Source organism: Micromesistius poutassou (assembly GCF_964030765.1).
Source record: "Micromesistius poutassou genome assembly, chromosome: 9".
NCBI classification, from domain to species: domain Eukaryota; kingdom Metazoa; phylum Chordata; class Actinopteri; order Gadiformes; family Gadidae; genus Micromesistius; species Micromesistius poutassou.
In genome coordinates this window covers 2,450,526-2,470,180 of record NC_140279.1, presented here as the reverse complement: position 1 = coordinate 2,470,180, position 19,655 = coordinate 2,450,526, and the positions used below count along the sequence as shown (strand labels likewise).

The following is a 19,655-nucleotide window of genomic DNA, read 5'->3' as shown; positions in this document are numbered from 1 at the left end:
AAAACTATTTCCAAGTATTTCAATGTCAAAACAAAACTGCAATGGCTTTCGATCGTAAAACAGGCTCTCCAGTGTGTGTACCCGTCAATTTTAGACGATGTTTCGAGGGAATCTGTTTCATGGCAACCTAACTATATTGTTTATAAGCGGCGTTGGAGAGATGGGTCCGGATCAGAGCGATGGTCTTCTTTCACTGGGTAAGTTATTTATGAGACGTACGAGATGATCCCGTTGAAGGGCGAGAAGCCAGTCAAACTGACCGCACTATAGTTTACAAATAAACAGCCGCGTTTGCTCATTGTAGCATTGGGGATATTTTGATGTCATGATTTGCACAATCGTTTCGAGACAAGATAGTAGGTGGGCGGTGTTTCACCGCAAATTTTAAAAATGAGCGGCAAATATCTGCATATTCAGTGTCATTTTCTGATTGCCTGCATCCCTGTTACACAGCCTGCCTGTAAAAATGCATTTGATCTATTTTTATTTTCAGATCGCCAGGGCAAAATGGCAATCCACATTGTAACAATGGTTAATTTTAAACCTGAGGTTGGGATGTCGACGTGTTACATGGAAGAAAGTACCGGACATGGTTTTACCCCTGGATTGTAATTACGATCAACGTGAGTTTTGCAACATTCTCTCATTATGTTAATAGAATTCTAAGATGAGCCTCAATCTGATGCACAATAAAGCAAATAGGGTCATTTTAGCGACCTGGCAGAAACCATTCTTATGCTTTGCTAATAGTTAGGTTAAAATAACAAAGTATAAGCAAAATAAACCAGTTTGTGAAAGGTTTTCAAAATACTATAAAATTGTTGAAAAGTCCACCAGAAGTAGTAGGAAATATGGGCTAGGCTACTTACTCTGCACCGGTTGTGCTAGGCCTATATATTGTTTAATTGAGTTTACAAAGTTTAATTCAAGCAGCATTTGAATTAAACTTTAGGCTTGATTTAGTAAAGTAAATATAGGGTTAGGGCGATTTCCCCTATTAAAAAAGGAAGATCAAGAAACATTCTCAATTGGTAAATAATCTCACTTTTAGTGGTAGAGTCCAAAATTTCCACACAATAACAGTTCAAATGATCAAATGATATTGGTCCATGCACTGGCTATTATAGCAATGTATTCTTTTGAAATGTTTGATAGAGTATGTGAGTGTTTATTTTCCAACAGTGATCGCTGTGCTTAACAAATAAGTTAACTAATAGGATTCGTTAATTCGTAAATTATTTCTTTCATTCGTTATATTTCATGTTATTTCGAAACATTAATTGTGCAAAGTAGGTTATGCTGGCAAAAAAAACAACGCATTTATTAAAATACATAAATAAGAGCCCTATATTAGCATTCAGATTCAAGCATGAACAAGCATAGCTCTTTGGACTGCAGATGGAAATTAGCTTTTAGCTATAATCTGGTACAAGCCATCTTTTTGCTCCACGTAATTAATGAACCTTGTACATGGTCCCTGTCTTAAATAAAGCAATAGAATAAAGAGAATGCATGTAACCATATTTCATCAGATACCAATAGGATTTAGAAAAATTTAGTTTAACGAGAATAATATTGAATAATAAAGTCCATCCTGCAATAGGCCTACAAACAATGTGAGGGAAAATGTCAAAGATACTAAGAAAAAAAAGAGGAGGTGCTTCACATCTTCGAGAATACTCCCATGTCTATAGAGACCTGGGTAAATCACGCTTCACTGCACTTCTATCCTTTCTCAAGAATGACAGAAAGATCACAAACTGACCAGCTCTGCAGTGCTTCTGCAAATGGATACCTAGCCGGTGTCAAACAGTGTCTCCAAAATGGAGCTGATGTCAATGGATACAATGTACATGGCAGGACTCCATTACAGGTTGGTATTAAGTGTTTCTTAATGTGTTTTTTTTTAAATGCTCTCCTGCCGATTAAAACGACCTGCATACATTAGCCTTTTTAAAGATATACAATTTGTGATATAGGCCTACTTATGTAGATGTTAAATCAGTTAAATCAGAGCCACACTTCCTGCTTTTGCTCGAATAATATACTTTGTTGTTTACTATGAGGTCGTTTTTTAATGTTCACATACCTACCTATTGTTATTTTGCTATAAGTTTATTATTGCTATTCTGCCTTGTTTATGTAATCCTGTTTTTCCCTCGTACTTTGTCTGAGTAGCTGTATGTTAACCCTGCAGGTCCCTGTTGCTGCCTTGTTGTAGGCCTATGTACGGCTGTGCCGTTGCCTCTCGGCAACCCCCCCCCCCCCCCCCCCCCCCAAGAAGCCTGTGCTTTTTGTCAGGCCATCATTGTAAATAAGAACTTGTTCTTAATGATCTGCCTGGTTAAATAAAGGTTTAATAATAATAATAATAATAATAATAAATACCTAATCATGAATTGAACAACCATGATGTGATCAGGATATATAATACAATAATTGTATATTGCATGAGCGTTTAGCAATTTATGAAAAGGAAGAACGAAATTGAAACGAAAATTTTAACGGAAAAAAAATATATACTGTATATTTAATTTTAAAAATTATAAAGGTGCAGGAAACAATAACTTCAGCTGATAAGTCATCCACTATTTAATTTGCACAACAAGTTTTAGTTCACTTGAGATGTAGGCCTAGCAAGACATTTGCATTCCTAAAACGCTTTGATAAATAAGAGATTAGAAAGTGAGGAAAGTTCCCTAAATATAAAAAACAACAACGTTATGATCAGGAAATAATGCCTGATAAAGTAAATTGAGTTCTTAGTCAACAGTATTTTTTGGGCGTTTTTTAGGGGATTGAGACGTGTGGATGCACAATGATAATATGGACAACAACAATATGCTGATGTGATTCTCGTGGCCACTTTTCTTTATTTATTCCCAATAGGTGGTCAAATTGGGCTGTCCTGCTGTCGCTTTATATCTTCTGGAGTCAGGAGCTGACCCTAACCGACCCGACCCTGTCCACCGCCTCACCATCCTGCACGACGCCGCGCGCGACGGCTATTTGGACATGGTGCAGGTGCTCATGAGCCACGGCGCCGATGCAAATCTCGTGGACGACCGCGGGAATCTACCAGTGCATCTCGCCGCGCAAGAAGGCCATACGGGGGTAGTAAGGCTGCTGGTTGAACTCACTGCAAACCTCGGCCTAGAGGACCACGAAGGCCATAATGCTTGATTTAGCACAAGAAGGTGCTACAACGGCTACTGCCATATGGATAGGGGACTACCTTAGTCCCAACTGTCTGCCAACTTTATAGTTGGCAGACAATAGGCCTTTAATGGGTTTGCCCTAATCCTCTGATTAAACCTTGATGATTATGAGTGTGTGCGCTTCGTTATTGCCTCATTGGCATTTTATTCTGTATTTTGATTTTCTAAAGGCCAGAAAGATCGCTTCATATTGACCCTTTTATTTGCCCTAACTTGACTAACTACATTTTTGAATTGAGGATACTGATGCTGTCGTGCCATTATTTTTAGAAGGTGAAACCGCACCGTGACCAGATGAAAACCATTTCGATGGAAAGTATTTTGAAACCTTCTGTTGCAACTTCTTTTTGAGTGATAGTCTATTTGAGCATGGCTCGCATTTGCAATGTAGGCCAAGGCCCAGAATGTTTGGGAGTTGTATAGCAAAATCGTGAAAAAACGATCGATTATAGATTTTTAGTGTTATTCTTTTATTCTCATGCTTATTATTATATTTAATTCGTTTTTCAGTGCAGGTTATACATTGTCTGCTCGCAGACATGAGTTGCCATGTGGAAGCAATACTGGCGTGCATGGAGCGCCCATGTTGATTGTGTATCGTCTACAAAATGTGGTTAATATCACATGGGTCCACAGGAAAGTGAAACAAACGTGACAAGCAGTCGTGCTGTTGTTGCTGTTCGACCTTACTCGCGGCTCGCGTTGGGATTAGACCAGACTATTAATATCCACGTATATTCCAACAGGGTTAGTGAATATTATTTATTATCATAACGCATAGTTCTGGCAAGAAACAAGCTTTGTATCTGATTGTGTAAAAATGTCACGTTGTTTGGCACAGCTCAATGTTAAATATTTGTGTTTATTTTATATAGTCACTTGTTTGATTATGCCTATGACAATTGCTTTATAAATTATATAATATTCAGCCTGTGTGTGTGTGTGTGTGTGTGCGTGTGCGTGTGCGTGTGCGTGTGTGTGTGTGTGTGTGTGTGTGTGTGTGTGTGTGTGTGTTAGGTTAAGGCTAAATAATTTATTTATATATTTATGTTGTATATGTGTGTGTTAGGATAATGATAATAAAGCTAACTATAAAATACTATAAATGCAAATTTAAAGAGGGATTTCTAAATTGTGTGTGTGTGTGTGTGTGTGTGTGTGTGTGTGTGTGTGTGTGTGTGTGTGTGTGTGTGTGTGTGTGGGTGGGTGGGTGGGTGTGTGTGTGTGTGTGTGTGTGTGTGTGCGCGTGTGAACCACAGACAGAAAATCCCCTTGTCAACTGTCTATAATTGATTGTCTCCTGATAGCCAATGCTATTGTTTACTTCACAACAACACGATATATCCGCATCTTCAGAAGTCCATGGCTATAGGAAAATAACTCCTCTGTCTAACCTAAATAAAAACCATTATATTTCTTATTTTAGAGAGAATACAACAACATAGATTTAGGTGAATATTTACGGTATATATACCAGTCTGTACAAGCATTTCATGGAACTTCATGTCGGTTTCCACTAAGCATGACATTTTAAAGGGCCTGGCCTCCTGTATCCAAAGGGCAAAATTACTTCTTGAAATGGCCGTCATATCGTCTGCAAAGCTGTAAATAATAAGGTCTGTCACGTGTGTCTCTTGTTGTCAACTCATTACATTTACATGTAGACATGTAGACATGAGAGTAGAAATGAGACATTTACAATGTCTCATTTGAATATTACATATTTCTGAAATGCTGCTGCCAGTTGATTGACTCACGCCAACCCTGAAGGTCATATTATACTCAATTTTAAAAGTCTAAATTGGCTTCCTGCATGTATTGCATGTGGCCTATTAATGAAGCAAAACCTTTATTATTTGTGATGCATGTCTCCCTCCAGTCCTTGCCCATACGTCTGGTAGCCTACCCAAGTTACATGCATTGGCTCTCAGGTATAGGTTCATTGATATTGAGTCACACTGCTTCACAAGCCAATCGAACCGTAGGACCATTTATTAATCGATTTCGTTTTGGGAATTTCTACATATATATATATATATATATAATTATATATAATTATAATAACATTTTATAATTAATCTAGCAATACACATTTTACAATACACATTGAGCTATGACTCAATGTTAATTTATACGGATGTAAACTCCATGCTTTGTGTTTGTCCAACGCTCCTCCTTTAACCCCAGTTTAACCCCCACGGCCATAGCAACGGATCTGTTTACCATAGCAACTGACAACGTAACCGTTAACAGAAGCAGTCCCACCGATCTTCTCCTCGATAGCTTTTAATCTTTCAGCGTCAGTGCGTCGGACCAGAACCTCCACTCAGTTTACTTCGCCCATTGGCATCGTTAAGTCTGCCTCTGCTGAACAGGCCGACAAAGAAATGGATAATCAAAAGCAAGAGGCAGCGGCCGCCTTCAAGGCTTTCATGCTTAAAAGTAGCACCAAAAGCAACCTAAATCTGTAAGTACCTTGTTATGACGATTGTGTCATGTTTTTTTTAATTTAATAGGCCTAATATTTTGTAGGTCACGCCTTTTTACATCAGCTACAATTGCAAAGCTAAAGTCAATATTAACTACAATGACCACACATGTTGAGCTGAACAAACGTTAATGTATTGTTGTTTCACAGCTACGATCACCTCGCACGTTTGCTGACCAAGGTGATGGACGAGCGTCCGCCGAATGCTGTGGACGTGATCGAAGATCTGAGCTTCCGCGTGAAAAGGGAATTACTGCCCGACATCCAAAGCACCTTGCGGGACTTGCCGCTGTCTACAGCCGCCCAGTTACTGGCCGAACAGCAGAGATTGCTTTTTTCGCAAGTAGACGACCAAGGCGAACAAGACGATGAACTGGTATTGGCATCCAAACGCAACCTGATTGGATGAATGTTGTTGTTGTTGTTGTGAAAGTGATGTTCAAGGCCAAACTTTAACCGTGAACAACTGTGTTTTTTATGTCTCCCTTCAGATTGAAAGCCCTCTTCCTAATGTGAATGAAATAAGCTTCTTCCTGGAGCAGGCTGGGGTGGCCCTGGGCTGCAGAGAAGAGATACAGAGGATCTTTCTTGCCCTCAAGCAGCTTGTTGATTCCCAACCCCTGCAGCGATGCCGGCTATGGGGCAAGATCCTGGGCACGGAGAGCCATTATATAGTTGCTGAGGCAGAATACAGAGAAGGTGATGAAGAGGAGGAACTGAGTCCAGAGGAAGCACCGGAAAACGAAGAGGGGGATGCTGATGTAGACGACGAGAAGGAGGGGGCAGAAGAGGTGAGCCTGTCATATTTTAGTTTTCTTGCCCTCCTATTTTTATTTCAACTTTAATTTAATTACATTTAATTATCTGTTCTCCCGTGTTTAGGGCGATGCACGACTACCACAATCGACCTACAAACCCCCACCAGCAGCTCCAAAAGAGGCCAATGGCACAGGGGTCAACAAGTATGTGTACTATGTGTGCACGGAGCCCGGCCTTCCCTGGGTCAAGCTGCCCCCAGTGACCCCGGCGCAGATCAACGCCGCTCGCCATATCCGCAAATTTTTCACCGGCCGGCTGGACGCCTCGATCTGCAGCTACCCGCCCTTCCCCGGCCACGAGGCCAACTATCTCCGAGCTCAGATCGCCCGGATCTCTGCGGGCACCCAGGTCAGCCCCCAGGGCTTCTACCAGTTCAGGGAGGAGGAAGAGGAGGAGGAGCCGGACACGCTGCGCGACAGCTACGAACAGAACCCTGACTTTGAAGTGGTTCCCATCTCCAAAATGGTGGAGTCTATGTCCAACTGGGTGCACCATGTTCAGCACATCCTAAAACAGGTAGGACCGACCATATAACTTTGAATGGCAATGAAATACAACGTTGTGTCTGTACTCGGCGTGAAGGCGTGATGAACACCTGTTCTCCTTCAGGGCCGCTGCACTTGGGTGAACCTGGCCGCCAAGCCTGAGGAGGATCTTGATGAGGAAGGGGAGATGGAGGACAAGGAGGAGGAGCCTGATGAGCCAGACCCGGAGATGGGGCCGCCGCTCCTCACGCCACTGTCTGAGGATGAAGGTCAGTCCTCCTCCCGCTATGACCTACTGCAGCATGTTGTGAATGTGTGTGTGTGGCGGCGGGGGCCGTAATGTCCCATGTTCTGTTCCCTCACAGAAATACTGGGCACCCCCCCATGGAGCGCCAAGATGTCTTCTACCCTCACCTCTCAGTACGCGGTGGCCGTGCTGCGCTCCAACCTCTGGCCAGGGGCCCATGCATACGCCTGTGGAAAGTAGGGTCCAATCCAACAGATTATCTGAAACCGTCCCGTGCCATGAGATCAACCCACTGAGTTTCCTCTGTTCCTGTTTCCCTTACCTTAGAAGGTTTGAGAACATATACATGGGCTGGGGGCTCAAGTGTGCCGAGGAGTGGTTCCTGCCGTCTTTACCCCCGGCACCGCAGAGCGAATACCTCAGCGGACCCGAGATCACAGAGGGCCTGGATCCAAGCCTGGAGGAGGAGCAGACCCTCAAGGCAACCCTAGAGATGCAGCAGGAGGCCCAGGAGGAGCTGGAGAGCCTAGAGGGAGAAGAGGACGACGAGGACGACTGATCGGGAGGAAGCGAGACGTCTGATGAAAAAAGAGTTGATATTTGTTGGACACAAAAAAATACATTTGCTCAGCAACATTGTCTTTCCAGATAAGAGATAAGTGAGACAAAGTTTCTGTGGTCAATGCGGGGGTGCATGGTTTAGGAACCCAAGTTAAAAGCAGGTTTAGTTTAAAGTAAGATACACAGATTAGTTTAAAGTAAGTGGCATTCATACACAGCAGGAAATACCGCATTTTTAATAGGTAGTTGCGCAATTCGGTTCAATATACATTGTTGACCTTCCATTGGATGAAAGGCTTGCTAAAAGACAGTAACAAAGTGAAATGAAACTAGCCTCCTTCCCTTTTCTGCTGCACAGGAAATGAGTCACAGATAAACATTTTAAATGAATACACCTTACCTTCACATTTATTATTTTTCCTCGTATACATATCATATTCAAATGAAGGCTTACAAAGGGCAGACAATTCTAACAAGCATCCATACATAAACATACCAACACACACTTATCTGCAAGACTTTCTGCTTACTCCTATAATTAATGAAACAAAAATGGCTTTTGGTTTCAGTGATTTTGTGACGATTATGTCGAGTCTTAATTTCTGGATTTGAAATTCCCCCAATAGATCATACTATCTGAAGTGTTTTAGCTACTGGTCGATTGTAGATGAATGGGTGGCTATTATTGTAGACATTGCTTGATACACCAGGACCATCTCGACGTCTAGAATGCATGTTTGTAAAAGGGGCTGGCATGATGCATAAAGCTTTGAAATATGTATTGATAAAACAAGGAACAAACAGCTTCTGGATCTCAGCTTTATTGTGACAAATGGATTGTTCAGGAGCCATGGAAGATAAAGGCTTCTACACAATCAGAGCCTTCAGCAATATGTTAACAAATACTGTCAACCACACACACAGGGGGTCAGTTGAGGACTCACACCACACTAACACTACCATTGCTTCAAGATGCAGATTAAACTGTTGGGCTATAGCTAGGCTCCAACCACAACTATCCAACAAACTCTCTGAACAAAAGCAGAAAATCAAAATATTTGTTAATATTGTATAACACAAAGTAGTTGGATTTATTTTATTTGTTGCACTACAACTCCCCACAATGTGATTTGAACAGTGATTGTGTCTCAACTATTACAATGCAGGTTTCCTGCAATAATTCACTTTTTTTTGTAAGTGGTCTATATTATAACCACTTGTATTTCTTTGTTAGACACTATTTTCCATACATTAGCAACCAATATTAGTTCAAATATAACCTATAAGGCATTGACGCTCCACCTGGGTGAAGACTACTAATGATATATATTTAAGAAAGAAGAATCCTGTGTAGAGCCCTCTTTACCTTTTAATCCTATGAATCGCTCTCAAACAGGAGCACAAACTGTTTGTGCTTTCATAGTTAACCGGGTGTGCATTTGATTGACGTCTACCAACTGAGTGAGAAGAGAATCTCTCCTCCATGTATATATTTAACCCCCACAACCCACTGCATCATACTCATATTACATTAGATGGCTCACCTAATCTGGTCTAGCGCTGTACCCCGATGGTTGCTGTAATAAAAGAAACCTGATAAAAGTGATGGTGTGTACTTTCTACCAAAACATCGACTTCCTTCAAATAAAAGATCAAACACAGTTCGGCGGTGTGCCGGATTGGCTGCCAGGTCAAGTCCCTCGGCCCAGTGCCTCACTCACAGGACAAGGAACATGATGTGATCACTGGGTATGCCAATCAAGAAAACAATATAATTTCACATCGGGTACAGTGCTAAAGAGCATAGGAGGAGCTCTTGTAGCCAATACATACATGTGCAAACACCCCTCACGTTTCACGTGGATAATGTATTTAATGTCTTGTCTACAAAAGAGCCTGTGCCTTGGCCAACAGTGATTAGCCAATTTGTGACTAAAGAACATACTTTGACTTTGTTTTGGGTTTGCCGTTTTTTTGTGTTGTTGAATAATATGAATTTCCTAAACGCTGACTGACAGAAATACTACAGAACAGATTTCACAAGTCAATCATCCAATAGTTCTTCTCCCACACCAAGACAACTCGAGGCCAGTGAGGAGAAGAAATGTCCAGGCCCATTATGTAGTCTGCAGAAAATGCCTGCCCATCCAATCCTACTCCTGTAGATTGAAAGCAGTCTCTGCGGACAGAGTTCAGTCTGTAGCAGGCTTAGGCACAGGGGGCAGAAGTCGTAAATGTCCGGCAGACCCTGGGATCTTTTTTAGGGAGTACCCCTACACGGCCCCAAGGTGGTCCATGGGCAAGAGTCCAAAGACGACCATCCTCCCGGCCTTCTTCCAGCAAAGAAAATTGTGGAAGTGAACATTTACAGAAATAGTCTAAATAAAAGTGCGTGTGTAAATGTGTGTGTACACGTGCATCAACAAAGGCTGATGTTTTAATGTGACGTAGTGTGTCGTAAGAATTACGAATGATCAACTCCAGTCCCCTTTATCAATAACCCTCCCCTTAGCCCGTAGACTAGTCAGACCCTCCTCTACTCCCAACTCGGGCCGTACTGCTTGTAACCTCCCCTGTCTGCGCCGCATCCACTCTGCTTCCCCACGAGTATCCTGTCCAGCAGGCGGAAAGGGAAACGCATTCAACCGCTCACATACACACTTTTTCTTTTTTCTTTCCTTTTTCCTCTTTTCGCATGCACACAAACAGACATACACACACACACACACACACACACACACACCGGTTACACCCCTCGCACTGTTAGTACACTACACTAATTATAATTTATACATTGCCATCATTCTAACCTCCATCCAGGGTATAGACTTAACAGCAGACGCACCACTGTGCTCCCCCAGCTATCTCAGTGTTGTGGCCCCGTGTGTGTGTGTGTGTGTGTGTGTGTGTGTGTGTGTGTGTGTGTGTGTGTGTGTGTGTGTGTGTGTGTGTTGTCAGTTGGTCTCGTAGGTGGACAGCAGCGCGGCGTCCACGGGCTCCATGCAGGAGGGACAGGTGAAGGAGCGCATCAGCCAGTCGTCGATGCACTCCACGTGGTAGATGTGCATGCAGGGCAGGAACCGGATGGGGTCCCCGTACACAAAGTCCATCATACAGATCACGCACCTGGAGGCAGGGACACAAGACACACACATAAAGAAGGGAAGATTCCCGGTCGCCCTCCGACGGGAATGAAAACATGTGTTGAAGATCATATAAGACATAATACCGCATTCAAAAGAAAATAAACAATTTTTGGGTTCACTGTGGAAAACGTGGTTTATTCTCCTTATTAATTTTGTCAGAAAATAAAGACAGAATTAATGTATGACCCTTAGCAAACATCTAATTAAATTTGTTGCCCCAAAATTACAAATGGCTTTATGGCCTATTTGTGAGCAGTGCTTATATCATTTATATAAATTTATAAATATTATGAAAATGAGGTGAAAGTCATGAAAGTGAGGTACAAAGTGCTGGCGGATTTGCTTTCTTATTCCCAATACCTTAAAAAGTATGTCAAATTAGTAAGGCATATGGAGAAAAACAAAGTTGCCAAGAGGCAGTTGGCTGCCCCTTAAGCTGGCTGGCGACATAGCTCCATCTACAGATGGAACTGCTTGTTAAAGGAAGAGGCAGCCAATAGACAGATATAATATTGACTTAACTATTCCTGTCAACTTATAGGCCTAGCCTAGCCTAGCCTAATTGCACAAAGTTACGAACAGCAAGCTTACCTAGGTCATAATTAATCTTAATGCAAACCATCCAGCTGGTCTATTATTCAAACATAACTAGCAGTGTTATACTGTATTTGTTGATGGATTAATCATGAATATAAAAAAAAAACAGCACAATAAAGCCTAGCAGCTCCCGTCCCGTTGGAAACAGACGTCATCAGATGCCTACTCGTGGGGCTACTTACTCTCTGATCTTCTTCTCGGAGCCGTCCCTCCCGGGGTCGTACACCCCCTTGGGGAGGTGCTGGATGAGGCCTATCCGCTGGGCAATGCGCACCTGCTCCTCCTCCGTCAGCTGGGTGGCCAGCCTGGCCTGGCTGGGGGTGGGGTGGTACACCGGCACATGGAGCTGCTCCTGCAACACAGGGGGTAACAGCTGAAAACCTACGTCTTCCAGCGCAGGCTCAGCACTCATCTGTTCAGAGTCTCAGACTTCAACTTGAATGAAAAAAAATGCCTCTCTTCTTTCTATATTGTAGCATCAAAAGCAGCCGCCTTTTTGATTTCTGATTTTTTTTATGTACTTGAATGTTTCTCGCACTTTTTGAGGTATAACTGTCCTTGAATGCACTCACTGTAAGCCCCATGATGAAACATGACATGGTTTCGTCATGTCATGCTTGCCGGATAGGAAACCACAGTCACTATATTTAGAAGAAAAACACCCCTTTGAGCGATCGTTGTTGTATGGCTGCATGGCAGTTGCTCTCGCTAGATTTAGTCACCCGACTTAAACTTTAACTCAACTACACTCAAATACCAATGCAGTGCCTCTGCTACCACTCTAGCAGAGGCACTGCCAAGGCAAAATGGCCTATCTCATGTGTAAAAGGCAGCTCTAACCCTGAAGCAGCAGTTTTCAAATGAGTTAGAAAATAACTCAAACTCAAATTATTTTGCTTTTCAAAATTGGGAACAAAATCAAGGTGAACAATTGGTATGTTCTATTTATTAGTTAAAATAATAAAATTAAGTGTGTAACAACAGTAATACACCAACATAAATACCCTGTACATGTTTGAGAGAAAACACTAGGGGTCAGTATCCTCCAATTCATGTATTAGCATTACAAGCAATTAGTATTACAAGCTAACAATCAAGCAGTTTTGTTTTGGTCTTTTGACTAAATACCAACTAAAACTAGTTGGTAAATTGGTTGTTTCTATAACAAGTGATGAACACACAAACATTGACAGACACCCGCATATTTGGCTTATAGGAAGTGACCAAGAACCGTCGCAGCAAGGGACAGACCCTAGCCTCACCAAATCCCATCAGTGTAACAGTTGACTCAACTGTGGACAGTTGACTCAACTGTGAAAATCACTCGAACATCATCAATTGTTCAGTGTTTTAATCAGCACTTGTGATGTGGTTCATGAAGTTCATGCAATCATTTGAATGGATTTGTATGTGGTTAGACATGAGAAAGTGGATGGAAGTGGAAGCAATACAGTATTGTACCGTACAACGGTACAATACCGTTGCATGCTCTCTGGCTGGTTAGAGAATGTAATAAAGAGGAGCAGCTAAAGAATCTGTTTTGGATGTGTTTATTGGTTTAATGTGACATAAAGTAATAAGTATTAGTTGGCAATTAATGGCCTAACTAACTATTAATTTCTCTGCTTCTTCCCTTCCATCTGATGTCTGAAATTAACTCTCCTGCACTTGGCTCTTCAAAGACGAAAAACAAACTTTTACCAGATGATCAAATTTACAAAAATAGTTTTATGTTGACGTTGATTATTTGGCTGATACATGAAACAATTATGAAACAAGGCAGGATACATTTTACTTTTTTGATTGTTTTATGCCTTCCTGTTAGATGATATTTCTTTCTCAGGGCAATTAGCCACAGTGCATAGTGTCTGTATGGCATCATACCTCGGTGCCAGCCCTGCAGGGCTCCATCAGCTCACAAAACCCTCTATTTCTCACTAAATCCCCTCATGTTTATTTATGGTCTACTTCTTTGGCAGCCCGATGCGAGCAATCTGTTGCAACATCTTTATGGCTATTATACTGCAAGACGTGCCGACCGTCAGGCTGCAACCGAGAGAAGAAAACGTCCTGAGGAGAAGACAGTCCGGTGGGACCAGTGAGCCATGCAGGCCGACGGGGCTGGCGTTGGGTGAGGTGGTGGCCGGCGTGAAACCCAAGCCGGCGTCGCGCCTCTCGCAGTAAACCGATCGGTCTTCGCGACGTGTCGAGCTCACCAGAGGGGAAAAACTCATCTGATAAAAGGAGATGTTAAAGATTTGTTGCAACGACTCAACGTTGGCCAACCACGCAGCGAGGGCCAACATGGGGATCATGGTATTTCATGTCGTGGGCTTTCTCTACGCAGAGGAATGTTGCCGATCTGAGGAAGTGTAGTGAACTTTGAAACAGAAGATCTCAATGTTTTTATTGGTGCAAGTATGTGATTCTTACGCCCCTTCTCCAAATTCTTTTCTCTTCAACAAATGCTGAGAACTGCAATCCTGCGGTGTTGGATTTCGTTCAGTTTGATCCATTGGCCAATAACCGCTTAAACTTTTTTCAACTGGGTAGGGGATATATCGTCTTAGCATTTCAGGAACTAACAATGACTTCAGACCATGGGATAAACCCTACCCTACAGTTCAGTTGTTCTGCACATTATTAGGACTTGATTAAGAACATGGCAACCCATTGTTATTTTCCAGGTTTCAATGTCCAATAGCCATGCAAATTGGACCTGGGTACAATGTTCCTGATCCCGCTATGAGTACCATGGTTTTACCCCAGAGTCTTACAGCTCTCAAATCTGCCTGGCCAGCCATTCTCTGACTGCCCTAAAGCCTTGAGACTCACTGCACACTGGTTTTCCGAACAAAGGTTACACCATCTAATGAAACCAATCATTAAAATTGAAAGCAGCCAAGGTTTGGTTGGCCATAATTGTCGGGTTGTGAAGAAAAAGCAAAAGCAGACCATAACAGTCAACAGGTTATAGGCCCGAGTCCCCAGCAGCTGGGTCACTACTTGTTCTCCCCATAGTATCGCAATGGCAGCCGGGGCTAGTGGGTTTTCCGCTTCTGAGCAGTGAAGCCTTCAAAGCCTTGAGTCAGCATAGATTCAGCAGCCAGGGCTTTTGTCAGTAGGCCAGGCCGCACCGGCCAGTCTCTGGCCTGCCATTCTCCTGACAGCCACAACGCCTGTCTATGTCAAAAAGCAGACCTCCAGCACGGGAATAAAGGCTAAAAACAGGGGCAGCACTGTGCTGTGTTTGAGGGGTGCGAGGGGTCAACAATTTTGTGGTCAGCAGAGTTGTTAATGTCATGTGCCTCCCCTCTTCCATACAGCTATGCTGGGCAACAGTGTGTGTGCGTTTGCGTGTGCATGTGTTTGTCTGAGTGGGCAGCTGAGCCAGGAACTCTGAATCAGAGTCTATCAGGCTGCCAGCTTGGCAGATCCCAGACTGCTAAGGAAGAGGATGGGTGGAGAAGGGAGATGGAGAACAAGGAACAACTTAGACAAAAGAGTGAGGGGGGGGGGGGTGAAGAGCGGAGCGAAGAGGTAATCCATTCCTATATGACTGACCACCAATAAGCAAGTGAGACGCTAGACAAGTAGGGCCTAGGTCCAAAGACAGTAGTTCTTTACAATACTTCAGACGCAGTACCAGGCGAGTAGGAAACAAGGCGAGAGCAACTTGTGAAATAGAGTGAAATAGAGAGTAAAACTGACACACACACACACACACACACACACACACACACACACACACACACACACACACACACACACACACACACACACACACACACACACACACACACACACACACACACACACACACACACACACCTTTGTGGATGACGTCCTTCACGCAAATGAAACCCGCTGGGACTATGGCACTGACCTACAGTGCAATGGCCTCTGAACCATTCCCCTCTCGTTCCAGTCGCCATACAAGGACTCAACATGAGGTAGGCCATTATTAGGGTGCTCCATTGTAAAACATTGCCATTCAAGGTTAACAGCGCAACCTAATCGGATGTGTTTAAGCCGACTCTCATCTGAGCAACCCATTAGCTTTTATCTGGACAAAACCAGGAAGTCCATCCCATCTTAAGAACAATTCAGTGGATGTAGTTAAGAACACAGGCTTTGGGACACGTTAGTAGGGATCGTGTGGTAACAAAAACAATTCTCCTTGTATCTGATGCTCACGAAGCAGCAATTGTCTCGAATAGTACTTCTTTCTGGCTCTCAGCTGTGCTTCTTACCAGAGGTCAGATCCACCTTGTGTACACTGGGATCACTTTACCATCCCATATGGGACGCACATAGTTTAAGAACTGCAGCGAATGAGCAAGACGGATTTAAATGATGACACTGCAAGTAAAAAAAAATTCTAGCCTCAATCGTACACTTTGTCCTCTTAATAAAGTTGTTATTAAATCTAGCAAAACGTATAATGGATGTAACCTCTAAAAACAAACAAGTCTCTAGACTAGACGAAAGAACCAACAACCAAACAGTCAGAACAGCTGTTCCAACTGTTCTTTGCCTTGATCATCGCCTTTCCCTTCCTCCTCCTCATCCTCTCTAGGAGTGCATTCCTCATCATTCCACATCTGTCCAGGTCTGACGGCTCATTAGAAAGCCCCCGCACAGTAAACTCTTGACATTACTTCTCCGGTTCTTCTCCTAGTTGCTCTTACTGAGCGTGCCGTCAGCGCTGGTGCCCACTGCTGACAACATGTCTACCGACTAGCGCTGTGTGCCGGGCCCAGGGGTGATGGACCCCTGACGATGCTGGGGCCGCGTTGGGCAATGTGTGTGTATGCGTTTGTGTCACCACCGCCCCCTGGGGTACTACCAACGCCTCTGAGAGAAGATCGGGTGTCGTGGTAAACCGAAGCAGCCGGGCCGCTTACAGACTTGTGAGATTGTTTTCTTCCCTGCAGTCTTGATACAACACACGCAAAGAAACAAAACACACAGACACGGCACGGGGATGGCCGAATCTTCACTTATTAGTTGTCATAAGCTTATTCTAAGCCCCTAAGCGCGGTTAACAACATGCACACACCTAATATAGTACCATTGTTTCCACTTCCCCCCCCCTCACTGTGTCCTGTCATCATTATGTGTTTAGCCAGTCAGGTGAGGCCATAGAGCACAAGCTGACACACTCTATTCGGACCAGACTGGTTTTACACACCTGTCACAGTTCCCATCACCTGGGGAAAAGGAATATGGCGGGTATTGAGACAAAGTATAGGAGAGGTGTGTGTGTGTGTGTGTGTGTGTGTGTGTGTGTGTGTGTGTGTGTGTGTGTGTGTGTGTGTGTGTGTGTGTGTGTGTGTGTGTGTGTGTGTGTGTGTCAGCCGTGCAAACGGCATACCTCTGAAACACAAACACACAATGGTGCCTTATCTCCTGTTGCCCGGTCCTGCAGGGATGAGTCAGCACTCTCCACGCCAGCTGCTTTCTAAATCTGCCCAGACGACCCACAGCGCAGAGGGCTGTAAGAAGTGCTCAAGAACATCTGTGGATGGGCACGTGGGCACACACTCTGTACCCTGGTAGCAAGCGCAGTATTACAAACAACACCAATGCTCTGTAAATAGAGATAACAGGCCAAAAGATGAACAAGATATTTAGAGTGTTTTTATTATAGGTCTGACCAATGACCATACCCCCAATTAGAAGAACATCTGAGCCCTTTGTGTTTGCAGATACAAGCGTTGGTTGGTCAAGTGCCTAGCAGAGGGAATTATTCTGACCAACAGGAGGCAGTGGCATTTATGCTAGTACTCAAGAAGAAAGCTAATGTGGTAGCAGATACTGCTAACCCTAGTACCAACTGAAACAACAAACGGAAAGACAAGCTGCAAGCCAGGGTTCACCAGTAGGGGCTGAAAACGGCACAGACCCCTGGTAGGAATTTCCTGGACACCATCACAGCACCTACTGACGTCATCAAGTCAAGACTGGAACGGGAAGAGAAGGCCGTGACCGGAAGGGGCTGCAAACATGCTAAATTACCCTGTTCAGCTTCAAATGGTCCACCAGTCTAAGTGGTGGATATTATCTCATCCACTTAGCCTACCATTATCCCTCCATCCATTGTACGGCTAGGCCACAGAGTTTACTACCAGCGCACTCACATGGCCGTTTCCTTGTCAGACCTCAAACAAGCCTTTTAGTGCACAATGTCTTTCGATGGCATGTCATGGGGAAATTTTGGTCAGGATACAACAATGCAGGAAAACCTCCGGGCTTCGCATATTGGAATCCACCTAATCGGAATCCAGACTGACCCAAGCATATTCCAAACATACACCCTAAGGAAGAAGTCATTCCCAGACAAATTCCTCAATGATTACAAACATTGTCTTCACCACAACAGTCTGGACTAAGTCTGTGAATGTGTGAGTGTGAGTGTGTGCTTATGATTGTCAATGAGCACTAATCACTTCCTTCTGTGAATCGAGATCGTATTCACAAGCAAACTATGTTATTGGTCAGTATAGAAAGTTGTCAAGTTGACAATAACATTTCGGAAATGTTTGATTTTATTCATGGTTTAAAAAAAACACAGAACTGTTCCTACCAACTTACTTAACCTATTACGAGTAGGCTTATACAACACTAGACATAGTTTAGTGTTGTATAAGTCTTAATAGTCACAGCTTCACGTGACGTTTTGTTTGTCCTTCGGTCGCAGACGTAAAAAGTAGGCCATAATAGGTAACAAAGCTGTAATTACTGGGTTTAGACAACCATAACAGCGCTTCTGTAAGAACTGTTTTGGGACAGCACGAAAAGGGGTCATGTTTCTTTCCTGTATGCAAAGAGCTGTATTCTTTCTTTGAACTAGAAATAACACCAGCAGCTGGCCAACGATCCCCGCTTAAGAATGTTAGTAAGACAATCCTGTCAACGTTCACTAGAAAGGATTTAACAGACCGCAGGGGAGGACAAAAGTATAAAGTTGAGGATATTGTCAACTGGCTGAGTTAGTCTCCGCGACGACCCTACTATGCAACTGGACCTCTCTTATATGGCATTATGGACTGAATACAGGCAGTGGTTAAACAAACAAGTCAGATGTCATGAACATGAACGCTTGGTTTAAATGATCCTTGCTCGCCTACTCAACGTTACCTGATAAGGGGGCGGTGGCTCTTGATCTGGGTCAACACCTTCTCCGTAACTGGCTCGGTCCGATTGGGATTCGTGTAGCAGAGAAATATCATCTGAGGTTGGAGATTTCAGGCAGTTTCCCATCTCAGTCCTGTTCAAACTCTCCTCTCACTCGGTTTTGTTTTGCTGGAGTGTGATCGACGGGCCAGGACGGGTTTAGCTGTTAGGCAAGACCAACTATTGGCTTTTCCATGCACGGACAAGAAACGTTCTCTCCCAGGGTACGGGAGAGTTGTTCAGCTCAACAAAAACAAAACATCATTCAGCGACAAGCTAGCTACACAAAGAGCTAGCCTGCTAACACTAGTTAGCATTAGCAGAAGATTATATGCTCGACAGCTACCGCGGCGACTAAAATAAAATGCACATAAAAGTGTAATGCGTACAGTCCGTTAAGCGGGTCTGTATTTATATGTTCCTAGTACTATTAGAAAGCTAACTATTGTTGTCTGATTAAAGACCCACTGACAGGGACTTTCCACTTACAGACCCCAAACGACAGAAGGCAGTGTGATGTAGCAACAAGAATCCCCGCCCCCTTTAAAATAGACCAATAAGAAAGCAGTAGTCCAGAGCCAATCACACAGATGGTCACGTTGTCGTTCGCTGAAAACATAAACACAGACAGGGATTCTATCATTGGGGCTTCATGTATTTACAGCCAGACCGTGCAATGCAAGATGGATCTCAAAATTAGCATTTTTTATGATTGTATAATAAGAAGTATATTTAGTTTTTTTAACTAATCAAATTGGTTTTGTGTGTTTTGTTTGTGATTTTGTTGTTGCATTAGTCAAATATCTTGTGGTGTGTAATTTAAGCATTTCAGTTGCATGCCGTTGTGTGGGGTATGCCAAATAAAGAACACACAGCATGAAGTCACAAAGATTCGGTTTCTTATGTCATTTTTCA

At 43.3% G+C, this 19,655-nt stretch overlaps 2 protein-coding genes and 1 long non-coding RNA gene across 3 annotated transcripts; 2 read left to right on the top strand and 1 right to left on the bottom strand.

The window, feature by feature from the left end:
• Nucleotides 1-66: 66 nt before the first annotated feature.
• Nucleotides 67-3,193, top strand: LOC311353021. Its single transcript, XR_014636967.1, has 4 exons — nucleotides 67-197; nucleotides 494-623; nucleotides 1,741-1,873; nucleotides 2,890-3,193. It is a non-coding gene; the product is annotated as an uncharacterized lncRNA (long non-coding RNA).
• Nucleotides 3,194-5,605: 2,412 nt separating this feature from the next.
• Nucleotides 5,606-7,816, top strand: rsph4a (radial spoke head component 4A; the record flags this gene model as incomplete). Its single annotated transcript, XM_084473515.1, has 7 exons — nucleotides 5,606-5,685; nucleotides 5,857-6,082; nucleotides 6,198-6,497; nucleotides 6,589-7,041; nucleotides 7,135-7,279; nucleotides 7,376-7,493; nucleotides 7,585-7,816. 7 exons carry the CDS (start codon nucleotides 5,606-5,608, stop codon nucleotides 7,814-7,816), a joined length of 1,554 nt encoding a protein of 517 aa, XP_084329641.1.
• Nucleotides 7,817-8,249: 433 nt separating this feature from the next.
• rnf11b (ring finger protein 11b) lies at nucleotides 8,250-19,225 on the bottom strand. Its single transcript, XM_084473095.1, has 3 exons — nucleotides 18,705-19,225; nucleotides 11,744-11,913; nucleotides 8,250-10,944 (listed from the first exon to the last, which is right to left on the bottom strand). The coding sequence occupies exons 1-3, from the start codon at nucleotides 18,825-18,827 to the stop codon at nucleotides 10,773-10,775; spliced, it is 465 nt and encodes a 154-aa protein (XP_084329221.1). The 5' UTR covers nucleotides 18,828-19,225; the 3' UTR covers nucleotides 8,250-10,772.
• Nucleotides 19,226-19,655: the final 430 nt, after the last annotated feature.